Here is a 14,338-nt window from a genome sequence, read left to right as displayed (position 1 = left end):
ACAGACATCAGAGATATAGTAGAAGAACTTAGAGCAATTGGCGTGGAAAGAGTTTTCGTTTCTTCAATCATAGAAAGAGGGAAATTTCCTGAGTGGACTGGAATTACTAAAACTGACTTTAACAAAATACGAAAGTCTGTTAATGAAAAACTGAAAAAGTATTTAAAGGAAGATTATGTAGATACAGGAAAACGACTACGATACCCGAGACATTATGATCGTGACTTAGTACACCCTGGAGAGAAGGAAGGAGGAATGAAAATGTTTAAATCTACTATTCACCGCTGTTTTAGTAAAACCTTGAATTATTATTGATACGTTCAAGTATATATGTGTACTGCTTTATAAGCATTTCTTGTGCAAAAATAAAAATACTATCAAATGTACCTGTTTTTTTTCTTCAGTTCTTCAATTTGCAATAATAACAACAAGTATTAAATTAAATAAAAGCTTATCATATTAACTGCACTTTCCTCACAGAATATACAATTCGTCTTACACTGTTCCGTGCAAACGGTACACACATAATCCTTAGCCATTTTGCTTAAGAAACATGTATGCTAAGAATCAGGAGACTTTATACCCAAAACATTTAGCGGCATTGTTTGAAGAAAGCAATTAAACTTCATAAAGGGTATTATATGTCCAAAAGACAAAGTGAATAAAAATATTTTTATAATATAAAGACATTATTTGTCACATGGCACTTGTATGTGTTTACAATTATACTGATTAACTGATGTAATCAATAGGTGTGATAATCCAATCATACCTTATCAGGACTAATCAAAGGCACGTGTTTGTTACGCCGCATATATTCAAAGACCGGTCCTCTCCGATCAGCGCGGTTTATGTCATGATCCGTATTTTGTCTATAATTAATTTAAAAATCGTAAATTGCTATTTCATAATTCATAATTTATTTTCTTTTTTATTTGTTAAATGAAATATGAAAAAATAAATAATTAAGTTCCAATAATAAACAAATAGCAGGCCCTTTCCGATCATGCTAAGCCCTTTCCGATCAGCACGGTTTATGTCATGAAACGTATTCTGTCTATAATTCATTTAAAATTCGAGTATTGATATATCTTTTATTTTAAATTATTTTCTTTTTTATTTGTTAACAGAAATATGAAGTAATAATTAAATAATTTCCAATAATAAACATATAGCAAGCCCTTTCCGATCATGTTAAGCCCTTTCCGATCAGCGCGGTTTATGTCATGATCCGTATATTGTCCATAATTCATTTAAAAATCGAATATTGATATTTTTTTTATTTTAAATAATTTCCTTTTTCATTTATTAAATGAAATGTGAAGAAATAATAAAATAAGTTCCAATAATAAACATGTGACAGGCCCTTTCCGATCATGTTAAGCCCTTTCCGATCAGCGCGCTTTATGTCCTGACTAGTATTTTGTCTATAATTCATTTAAAAATAACAAATTGATAACTTTTTTTTCTTAATTTATTTTCTTTTATTATGTCATAATGAAATATGAAGAAATAGTTAAATAAATTCCAATAATAAACATATGGCAGGCCCTTTCCGATCATGTTAAGTCCTTTTTGCGAAAAGGGCCCTTTCCGGTATCTAGTCATAGCGGTATTCCTACCGTACATTTTTTGCCGTGTATTAAGGGAAAATGTGAATGGATTATTTATATTTGTTCATGTATTATATAATGTAATATATTGTTATGTTGTATTATGTGCTGCTTGAACTATTAATAAATCTTTAAATAAAAACTTTGCATCGTTTTCTTTTTCAGTCACAAATAACTATTTCAAATTAAGATAATAGATAAATATAACCCTTAAATACTATTGGTTAGGTTTTTTACGACGCAAAGTGATATAAGCTATTTTTATTACTTTTAAATCTGAAATAAATGAATTTAAATAATTCAATTTAAACTATCGATCGTGTAATTAAAGATCATCAATAATATTTGATGACTGTTTAAGATCAATAGAACTGCGGGCAATCATTTTCTTACTTACGACAATTTTGATTAATGACAAACTGTAAACTAAATTGAACTGTAATCAGGCATTGACATTGTCACAGCTTTTATGCAAAACAAAACAATTTCACTAACACAATCGGCAAACAATATTCTTTTCACTTAATTAAACATAAATATAATAGATCTACATTTTGTATTTTACAAAAAAATAAATAAATAAAATAGGAGTAGAAAAATCTATCTCCTCGGTCACTTACATATCCTAATCATCTCATTATCCCCTTTGTTAATGACGTTATTAATGTTATAAGAATATGATTATATTTCTAAACCAACCAAATTAAGTTTCTAAACATGGTACGAGTTGACCAAAAACTTTGGTCCGGGTCGTCCATAGTATATGGTCCGGGTCGTCCATAATATGGTCCGGGTCGTCTATATATAAAATGAGCCTGTAAGTTAACGTTAATAAAAATGAGCCATGTTCGTAATAGACATTATTAGTAATTCTGAAACTTCAAAAACATGTATTTGGTACAAAAAAGTGACCTAGAACTTTACAAAATACAGCTCAGTTCGTTCTGAAACGTGGTCCGGGTTGTCCAAGATATGGTCCGGGTTGTCTGGTCCGTATTGTCCCACGGTCCGTACTGTCCCAGTACCATCCGTCAGCATAAATAGTATTCCCTATATATTCTATATAAAACTGACATTTTTTAATGAGCTACCAAACATAGCTAGACTTATTTCAGAGAGCCAATCCTTACTTTATTTTAAAGAGTTATGATAAAACTGACATAAAATGAAGAGAAAAGTAGGGGTCATGTTCTTCTAAGAGAATTTTCTCTTGTCACATTTGCTTGATGTAAAATCACATCAAAATCACACTGCTGTGACCTTGAAGTACTACTCATACTAAAATTGAGTTTCACTTCACCAAATACAACCTCCTCTCCCATTTTTTCTACAAAAATGTCAAAAAAATACACCCAAAATGAAATTTAAACAGAAACCAGCTTTAATTTAGACCTCTTTGGCCATGCCAAGTAAAAAATTAGTGTTCAAAAACCTGTCCGCCATTACGCGTTAGGCCTATTCAGACAACTTGCAGTACATGTAAAGCATTGGTATAAATATAGATAAGACAATATATAGAACATATTATTAAACATTGTTGGTGCAAAAAGATCAGCAGCAACTCTGTCTGTTCCAAGCACAAATCAAGCTCCGAAATTGATTAAGATTTTACTCCATCATCATCATCATCATCATGTTGAAGAAAGGCGTTCCAGAGAATTACAGCACATGATGATGATGATGATGATGATGGTGATGATGACGATGACGATGGTGATGGTGATGGTGATGGTGAATTAAAATGCTGTACTTATAGGTTAGAGACCACCAATTGTTTTCCCATAGACTTACATTGTAACATTATGGCGTGTACGGCCTTCCATACATCGAAACATGTATATCTAATTACAAGTTTTTCAAGAACCACTTAGTTCTACCAAAATATCGGACGAAAAACATATGAATAGTGATACTTTATTTAAGTAATTTTCGTGTGAATGAGATGACCCCCTGTTTACATCATTGACATGGCGGGAGAAATTCGTTTGATAAAACTTTTTTTCAATACACATAAAATGTAGCAAATTTTGTCAAAATGTATAATGAAATACTGTAAATGCAGTGAAAAATATCAATTTTTAAAAAATAATCACTTCCTGGGTTAGTTTACATTACTGACCAATCAGAACGCACAGACGTTACCTTATTCCCAGGTATACACTTACCTCATTCCCAGTAAGTTCCCTGTACTTTTTTGAATTGGTGGTCTCAGACTTAAAAGTACATTAACAAGCCATAATGAAAAATAACCTTTATCTTTTTAACCCAGACTTCAAAATCTTTAAATCATCCTGTTATCATGTGTTATTTTACATTTTGTATACATCATATATTATGTTTATAGATGCACAAAATCTATCAAATAATATGTTTTTTTCAATCAGCAAGAGTCTGTCAACTCTGAAAATATAAGAGACAACAAGGCCTTTTTCTTTAGAATTTGGAAGATGCCTTGTAAATCGTCTAAATTTGGAAAAATTAAATCTTAATATATGAAACAGAAATTATTTACATTTGCTTTTTTAAGTTTTAGTAAAAAGCATGTATGGCGCTGGATCTTCAACATCTTGTGATAGTAGTGATATCTAAGATCGCGAGTATACTCTTCTGGAGTGAGGTGATTACCGAAGATGGTGATGATCATGATATTGATGATAAAATCTGCTTCATTTTGGAAAATTTTCAATTGTGCGATATTTTTTCTGGTATTTCATGATGACGTCCAAGCCGTTTAAACCCGGGTCTGCCTTAGTACAGTAATGTATGTTTCTGTAGTCTTAGACTTAATGAATATTTATACTTTTAATATAACTGCTTTATAATTTCATGTATGTGATTCGTAAGTTGGTGCAAAAAGCTCACTAGAGCTTATGTTACTTGTTGTTATTCTCCGACTTTGTAAATAAATATTACTTGACTTGACTTGAATGTACATGTAGATAGTTATTGTCCCTTCTCTTGATTAATAAATATTCATTACTTGTGCTATTTAATTTTGATTTAATTAAATATAATCATAATTTTGTTAATAACAACTGGAACCGCGATATCACTTTTTTTATAAATATAAAGATGGTATGGAAATAAAATTGATATTGAATTTTTGATTGATCTTGAATGTCTTTATATATAAAAAAAATCACAATTATTACATGGACTGAAAAAAATAAAGGGGAAGGAATGTTTAAATGTAAGTGGAATAAGAAAAACATTGCCCTTTCTTTTATAGACCAATTGCTGCAAATTATGAAAATTGCATGAATGAAAGAAATTGACCTCTAAACGGTATTATCCTAATATATAAAGAGGAAGATAGGATTCAATTCAATATTGTCGTAAGGGATTGTTTGAAAAAGACTTTAAAAGAAATAAACAAAATCGTAATAAATGAATATAGTTTATCAATAATGTTCATTGCCTTAATACAGTCCTTCTTCATGTCTGTTTGTTCGTTACTCCTTTGTGTATAGATACTTCACAAATTTCTTAATTGTAACACATTACATTATAAAACTTAAAAATATACATTATACTTAATAACTTTGACAATTTTCATCTGTTAAGAATCATTTAAGTTATTATATTATTTTATGCGTAATTTTAGATTATTTTGAATATAACTATATCATGTCTTTTTGGCTATATATATAATTTAGACTAATAGTGCTATAAAATATTTTTTTCTCATATCATATCAATGAATACCAAGATATGTTATACATTACGCTCAATTCCCCCATACATTATAAAGCATTACGCCTCATTACACCACATTATGCGCACGGTACGGGTATAGTACGGGGATTAGGAACCACTATTTCAAGATGGCTGCGCCCATGGGGGAAGTCATGAATATCAAATCTGATGTCCACGACGGCTTAGAACCCTTTGGTTCAGATAATCACATTGCACGAGGTGCATATTTATACTATAATTACGGCTGCGACAAATTTGACGACAGAGTATGTTCATTGTTTTATTCATGGGACTGTTCTAGTTTGATGTAGATAACCGGTGTTTTTGTTTACGTTGTTTGGCAAAATGATCCTATAGATCTGATATACAACTATACCCAGTCCAATTTATAACAAGGCAATGTGTCATATGCAAGACAGCCCTAGCTTAGTGATCAAGGCTATACTTGGTGGTTTGAAATAAGATCATTTTTCATTTCTGGTCTGTACTTGACACTCATTTGCGTTATACTTATAGCACACCATATTCAATAAGATACAGTATGAAAAACTTATCTCTCAGAAAGCAAAAACTGAACCAAAACAGTTCTGGCAATATGTTAAAAGTAAAACTAAGTCTAAAACAGGAGTGTCAAATCTGAAACGTGATGATGGGGAGTTTATTAGATCTGATAAAGAGAAAGTAGAACTTTTGAACGAATTTTTTACTACAGTATCTACAAAAGAGAATTTACAAAATCTACCAGTTATTGAAGACAAAAATGTACATGAAATTTTGGATGACATTTGTATTTCTGAAGGAGAAGTTATAAAATTACTTAAAGATATAAATGCCACTAAATCTATGGGACCGGATGAGATCCATCCATATTTGTTAAAAAGTATGACAGATATATTTGTAACACCACTAACACTAGTTTTTCAAAAGTCTCTGCTGTTGGGAGGTATTCCTATGGCTTGGAAAGATGCAAGAATCTCACCAGTATTCAAAAAAGGAAGTAAAACTGACCCAAGCAATTATAGACCTGTAAGTTTGACATCAGTTGTTTGCAAGATGCTTGAAAAAATTATTAGAAAACATATTATGAATCATTTAGATGAAAACAAGTTATTATCAAATGAACAGTATGGGTTTAGAACCAGGCGATCATGTGCTTTACAACTCTTGAATGTTATGGAAGACTGGACTGAGTATTTTGAAGAACATAATAGTTGGGATAGTGTGTACTTGGATCTGGCCAAGGCATTTGATAAGGTCCCATCACAGGAGGTTGCTGAAAAAGGTGTCATCATATGGAATAAAGGGAAATATTTTGGCTTGGATTGAGGACTTCTTGACAGATCGCAGACAATGTGTGTCCATTAAAGGTTAAACCTCTGGTTGGAGAAATGTTGATAGTGGTGTCCCACAAGGTAGTGTGCTGGGACCGGTACTTTTTATTTTATATGTAAATGATGTCGTAGATGGAATTAACACCAACATTAAAATCTTTGCTGATGACACAAAGTTATATGCACCAACTGCAGAATCTGACCATCTTCAGACTGATTTGAACTCAATTTGCGATTGGGCAGAAAAATGGGAACTAACTTTTAATGTGAACAAATGTAAAGTAATTCATTACGGGTATGGAAACCCAGAGAAAGAATTTTTTATGAACACAAACAAACTAAAATCTGATATAGAAGAAACAGACCTTGGAGTATTGTTTGAACGCGATTTGAAATTTAGTAAACACATTTCTACTAAGATTAATAAAGCAAATAGTATTCTGGCACTTATAAGTAAATCTTTTGAATATCTTGACAAGTATGCATTCTTGAAGCTGTATACAGCCTTGGTTCGACCACATGTGGAATTCGCTAATGTTGTTTGGTATCCATATCTTAGAAAAGACATAGATAGTTTAGAAAGACTTCAGAAAAGAGCTACCAAGTTAGTGCCTTCTGTTACAAACCTTACATATGAAGAACGTCTTAGGGAATTGAATTTACCAACACTTGCTCATCGTAGAATTCGTGGTGATGCTATCCAGACTTTCAAAATTGTTAAAGGTATAGATGACTGTTCCTTTGAAGATTTTTTCTGTTATTCATCATCTACAAGAGGACACAACTTAAAACTTGAAAAGCCCCGTTGTAGAACAACCTTTTGTCAAAATCAGTTTTCACGTAGAGTGATTGACATGTGGAATCGGTTGTCTCAAGAAGTGGTTGATGCCAAGGATGTCTATAGTTTCAGGACCAGACTTGACCATCACTGGCAGGGAGACATGCTGTACCAGTTTTGAGAACAGAATAGATGTTGTCAGGACAACTTTTGTAACTAAGTACTCTTTATCAGTTACCAACACAACTACCAAATTTGTTTTGAGAACTTGCAGTAATAACGTCATAAATAAAGTCCGAAAGAAGAGGGGCTTAAAAAGGACCTAGTCTTTACTTCAGAGCCCAAAATCATCCTACAGGTATCCTACAGGTATATTCCGAAATGGCTCCCAGAATAATTCTGAATGAGTCATTGATGACGCAAATGAACTTGCGACCAAATTCGGCAATGCAAATATTCATATCCAATCTAGTTAAGTAAGCACTGGTTCGCACATCTGACAGTACAAATTAGTAATATGGACTGTGACAACAGTTTAATTATCAAATACCTTTCTGGGTCGCCATATATTGTGAACTGGTCTATACTGTGTAGCAAAGTAGACAGCGCAGAAAGTTTAACAATCTGATACATCTCAAGATCACTAGATATGGTAAACCATTCAACAAAATGATGACCCTCTATCAAAATTTCCAAGAGGAAACCCTCTGTCATTTGATTCCAGCAACAACAACAAAATGGTAACAACGACAGCAAAACTGTTACAACAGCAACAAAACTGTGCTTGAGTAGAAAATATTCTCAAGTCCAATGAGATGTAGGTTTAACGATGTTATATACAATGTTTAAAATTAAATTAACTTCAGGTTTCTGGTTTCCCGTACTATCATTGGGGTTAGAGTCCTGTGTATTTGTTGTTTACATCTTGCATGCCAAAGAACTAGGGAAGCTTCTTGAATTGGAGTGTCTTCTGTATCTTGCACTATCCTCCAAGTTACATTACTAATAGTCTTATAGAGGAGTTTCCCACATCAGTTACTGGTGCAACTATGAATAAGCTTAGGAATTGGTCTGTAACTCTTGTATACATGGATTTATATTCAAATAACTTATCACAAATGTTCACAATAACAAGACAATGTGTGGTATGCGAGGCCGTCTCTACTAGTCAAAGGTTTAGGTCATGCTTAAAGGTCTGATATCATTCATGTAAATGTTGCATCCACTCTTAAAAATAATACAACCGATTTTCAATTATATTGACCTGAAAGATATTTTAACCTTACTCTGAAACTACATGTATGTAGATGTAAAGATTACAACTTGTTAGTCTTCTTCCCTTTCATTGTGGAGTAAACTTCCAGCCAGCTGAGCCTACCTGGCCGCAACACATACGCTGGAAGACTTCAAAGATGGTGTTGCTTAGCTGGACTATACACATATAAACTTTTTATTTATTTTTTTTCAGCACTTGTTTGGAGTCTCACTTTACCTTGCATATAAACTTATGTACAATAGTTTCCCAGAGTGGATCCAGTACAAATTTAGAAAAGAAAAAGAAGAAAAAACAAATAGTTTCTGTTAATACATTACTACAAGGGAGAAATACATGAATATACTTCTAAGATATGTATAACTTCTGCACTTCAGGGATGGGGATGTGGTTACAGAACCTTGCAAAGTATTTGTTCCTGGATAAAAAATCAGCAAGAAAAAGGAAGCTCGCAGATATCACACAGAGTTCCCAGCATTCCAGAGATACAGGAAGCCCTTGTTGCCATAGGAGACAAACCTGACACATTTAAAGGATCAAAAGATTGGATCGGTTCATTTGAAGTTTGCCTGTGCATTGACCATTTCTATAATGTATGAATTGCTGTTTTATGTCTGCATGGCATTTCATAAATCAAAATTGTGCTTGATAAACAAATATTTTATCTGATATACTGGTATCAGTTTTCTGGCCTTATTTCTGGCCCTATTCAACAAAGCAATTATGATCTACAATTAAAGGATGAATAAATTAGAGTAAATTGAATGTCTAATAGATATACATCTAAACAGAAATGTTTGCATTTGTTTCATTTAATTATTTAATTTCTGCAGCCACATTTATGCCTATTTGCAGGTGCCATGTAAAATAATACATGTGAATTCTGGTGCTGATCTGCCCGATCATGTTGAAGAGTTGGTCAAACATTTCCAGGAGTATGGAGCACCAGTTATGATGGGTATGTCACAACATCTATCTTTTAAATGGGTTCCATTAACTGTAAGAGCGGCTCTTAGATAGATTTGCCCAGATATTTTACCTGTGAAAATACGTCTATAAATGTCTGATAGAGAAACCTGAGTCTGACATGCTAACTAATTACAAGAAGTGAAAATAGAAACCTGTTGTCTGCTGAGATAAAATTTATACATTTACTACATATAGTTATACTTGAGAGAATCTTTAACAAGAGCAGTAAAAGAAAAAAGGTAAAGTTTCTTGTTTAACGTGGGTAGTCCCCACCTGGAATGGATGGAACAACTTATTTCCAGCCGAGCCCATGGCAGGTGTCATATTTACCTCCCCAGCATCCAGTCTGGGCCGATACTGCTGGGAACAGTACCAATTTAAGCATTATCATCCAGCACTGAACACTAGTTGGGATATCAGCTGTGACCGGGAATTGAACCCAGACCGCTGGCATTGTTGTCCAACCTGCTAACCACTGCACCACTGACTCCCTTATATAGTAGTGTTGTAGAAATCAAAATTCAGTGAATAAATGTTAATCCTTAATTACCATGTTGGACAGGATTGGTTCTGCTTTTGCGACCAGTGTAGATCATGATCAGCCTGCATATTCATGCAGTCTGATCATGATCTGCACTGTTCGCCATTCAGCCACTACCTTTTTGCTAAGCACCCCTTTTAACAGTTAATGGTACTGTCCAATTTGGAAAATGGACAATTTCATTATAGAAATTTAGCAGTGTGAGGGTTAATAGAACAGTAGTGTGTTTAGTCCTACCTGCATAAAATTAACAGTACATGTTGGTGCCTCTAATTAATGACTCATTTTCAGAAATTCTTCCCGTTTTAGCTGGAAGGTCACTTCTTTTTCGGGCTAGTAGGATTGTCCCCAGGGTTAATTCTCCCACATTGAGTGTACGTACACATTGAATGTACACTATTAAACCTAACCCTAACCTTTAGTCAGTATATTGTACACTCAATATTGTGTGTACATACAATAAGGCCAATTTAATGTTAGCAACTCATAGCATTCAGGGACAGTTGCATTCAAGAGTATGATGCTATTTGTAGTAGAATATCTTCATGTGTTATGTAGTTTCTTAGATGTCCTCACCTTGTTTACTTGCCTTGTTTACTTATATTTTGCAGGAGGAGATAGTGATAGTTCATCTAAAGGTGTGGTTGGTGTATGCAGAAACCCACAGGCTTTACTTATAGTGGTAAACTTTTATGTTATAAACCTCTTGTTCTCATTTCGTTTGACATGGTCCAGAAAAAGGCATCAGATAAATAACTGCTATTATGAGAGCCAAGCCTCTAGGACACTTAACACTTTTGTTTATGGATTTTTTTTTTCAGAAATGCAATTTAAGCCAATGTTCCTAGATTGATTACGGTTATCAGTACAATAAATTCTAGAATCATTTTGACTGCAGCTGACCTTTAACAGAGCATTTTCATTATTGGTTTGCAGGATCCACATCACTATGGACCAGCAAAATGTAAAACATATCTACAGAAAGAGGGCTGGGTAAAATGGAGGTTGATCGAGGAATTTAAAGAACACTCCTTTTATAACTTGTGTCTACCACAGTTAAAATACACAGATTTTGGATAAATAATCCCTCTTGTTATTGTTAATTCCCAAAATGTGAATATTGATGATGGTAATATGTAATAGAAAGGTTGCAGTTTCATACATGTATGTGTGGCAAATATGTGTACAGTACTGGTACTAAGTGTCTGCTAAAATTTGTTTGATTAATTGAACACAGTTACATGCTACAACAAAATCTAACAGTGAAAGCTTCATAATACAGATTGAATGTGTACAGGTCAATTGCACGAATGCTGTAATTAATCACCTCAGATACATGAAAATTATGAAAGATTATGGTACAAACATACATACCCATCCAAGAATGAAATCTCTACCCCTAAAAATTAGTATCTTCATGTCCAAAACATTCTGTTCTTTTTCCTCAGCAGTGCCTCTGTAGCCAGTCTATAAGCATTTACTTTTCAGAATGTCCCTAGTCATTCGTCTTTCACAGCTGACTGAGCCTGCCCAAATAACTGTATTCTTTTGTTTTTCCATGATGGTAATTATACACGATTTGCTGGGAAACAAGAGCTGTCTGTAAGACAGCCAATGCTCGACTATTCAAAATACTGTCCCAGAAGCAGGAAAATATTACCCTAAATGTTAAAATATCTATAGAGTTTCAATCCAGTATCTGCATTAGTTTTGGAGATAGTAACTTGCATGCAAAACTTTAACCAGAAGTTTCAAGTTCAAAAGGAGACAATTTGACCAAAATGCATGTCAGAGTTATGGGACTTGATGCTATCAACTAGTTTTATAACCCCGAAGACACATGAAAGTTCAATTCAACATCTGCATTAGTTTTGGAGATAGTAACTTGCATGTAAAACTTTAACCAGGATTTTCTAAGTCCATAAGGGGGCATAATTGCCTAAAATACATGTCAGAGTTATGGAACTTGACCCAGTGAGGTTGGTAATTGACCTAGAAAAAGAAAAAATAAGTTTCAAACCTATATGCCTTTAAGTAATAGCTGTATGTACTTGCACGCAAAACTTTAACCAGGATTTTCTAAGTCCAAAAGGGGGCATAATTTGGCCAAAATGTAGGTCAGAGTTATGGGACTTGATGCTATGAACTAGTTTCATAACCCTGAAGACACATGTGCAGTTTCAATTCGAAATCTGCATTAGTTTTGGAGATAGTAACTTGCATGTAAAACTTTAACCAGAATTTTCTAAGTCCAAAAGGGGGCATAATTTGCCCAAAATACATGTCAGAGTTATGGGACTTGACCCAGTGAGGTTGGTAATTGACCTAGAAAAAGAAAAAATAAGTTTCAAACCTATATGCCTTTAAGTAATAGCTGTATGTACTTCCAAGCAAAACTTTAAACAAGATTGAAGAAGTTCAAAAAGGAGCATAATTTGGCCAAAATGTATGTCAGAGTTATGGGACTTGATGCTATCAGCTTGTTCAGTTCAAAATCTGCATCACTTTTGGAGATAGTAACTTGCATGTAAAACTTGAACCTGGATTTTCTAAGTCCAAAAAGGGGCATAATTTGCTCAAAATACATGTCAGAGTTATGGGACTTGACCCAGTGAGGTTGGTAATTGACCTAGAAAAAGAAACAATTGGGCCATGAAGGCCCTGTATAGCTCACCTGACCTATTGATCTAAAGATCGTCAAGATAGTTTCATTATGATATGGTCATAAATGTGGCCTCTAAAGTGTTAACTAGCTTTTCCTTTGATTTGATCCGGTGACCTAGTTTTTGACCCCACTTGACCCAGATTTGAACTAGACCTTAAGATCATCAAGATTAAAATTCTGACCAAGTTTCATGAAGATACAGTTATAAATGTGGCCTCTAGAGTGTTAACAAGCTTTTCCTTTGATTTGACCTGGTGACCTAGATTTTGACCCCAGATGACCCAATATCGAACTCGTCCAAGATTTTATTGAGGGTAACATTCTGACCAAGTTCCATTAAGATTGGGCCAAAATTGTGACCTCTAGAATGTAATCAAGCTTTTCCTTTGATTTGACCTTTTGACCTAGTTTTTGACCTCATAAGACCCAGATTCTACCTTGACCTAAAGATCATCAAAATTAACATTCTGACTAAGTTTCATGAAGATACAGTCATAAATGTGGCCTCTAGAATGTTAACAAGCTTTTCCTTTGATTTGACCTAGTGACCTAGTTTTTGACTCCATCTGACCCAGATTTGAACTTAACCTATATATCATCAAGATTAACATTCTGAGTGCCTGGAGCGATTTGGCTGGTTATCGAACTTGGCTGAGATATTATGCCCACAAACATTGTCGTCAAGTTTGTTTAAGATCCGATGAAAACTGTTTGACTTAAAGAGCAGACATACTTTGGATGACCATCCGCCCACCACCACAGGAATTCACATAATATGCCCCGCTCTTTCAGAGACTGGCGTATAAAAAACAAGAATGCCAGACTTTCACAAAATACGTCCGTCATTGAACTTGGCCTAATTCATGGGGCATAATCCAAGAGTGCCTGGGGCGATTTTCTTAGTTATCGTACAGCAAGTTTGGTGAAGATCGGATGAAAACTGTTCGACTTAGAGTGTGGACAAGGCTAAATTTGCAGTTTTTAGCTCAGCTGAGCACAAAGTGCTCAAGGTGAGCTTTTGTGATTGCCCTGTGTCCGTCGTCATCAACAATTTGACTGTTAACACTCTAGAGGTCAGAATTTTGGCCCAATCATAATGAAACTTGGTCAGAATGTTACCCTCAATAAAATCTTGGACGAGTTAGATATTGGGTCATCTGGGGTCAAAAACTAAGTCACCAGGTCAAATTAAAGGAAAAGCTTGTTAACACCCTAGAGGTCACAATTTTGGCCCAATCTTCATGAAACTTGGTCAGAATGTTACCCTCAATAAAATCTTGGACAAGTTCGTTATTGGGTCATCCGGGGTCAAAAACTAGGTCACCAGGTCAAATCAAAGGAAAAGCTTGTTAACACTCTAGAGGTCACAATTTTAGCCCAATCTTAATGAAACTTCGTCAGAATGTTACCCTCAATAAAATCTTGGACGAGTTCGATATTGGGTCATCTGGGGTCAAAAACTAGGTCACCAG

The 14,338-nt window shown here is 34.1% G+C and overlaps 1 protein-coding gene across 1 annotated transcript; it reads left to right on the top strand.

Moving 5' to 3' along the window:
* The first annotated feature begins 5,418 nt into the window (after positions 1-5,418).
* LOC123551641 (ufm1-specific protease 1-like) lies at positions 5,419-11,285 on the top strand. Its single transcript, XM_045340721.2, has 5 exons — positions 5,419-5,575; positions 9,069-9,284; positions 9,547-9,649; positions 10,813-10,883; positions 11,138-11,285. The coding sequence occupies exons 1-5, from the start codon at positions 5,438-5,440 to the stop codon at positions 11,279-11,281; spliced, it is 672 nt and encodes a 223-aa protein (XP_045196656.2). The 5' UTR covers positions 5,419-5,437; the 3' UTR covers positions 11,282-11,285.
* The last annotated feature ends 3,053 nt before the right edge of the window (positions 11,286-14,338 follow it).

Source organism: Mercenaria mercenaria, chromosome 4, assembly GCF_021730395.1.
Source record: "Mercenaria mercenaria strain notata chromosome 4, MADL_Memer_1, whole genome shotgun sequence".
Taxonomy (NCBI): domain Eukaryota; kingdom Metazoa; phylum Mollusca; class Bivalvia; order Venerida; family Veneridae; genus Mercenaria; species Mercenaria mercenaria.
Note: the sequence above shows the minus strand (reverse complement) of the source record. Positions and strands in the feature narration are given on the sequence as shown.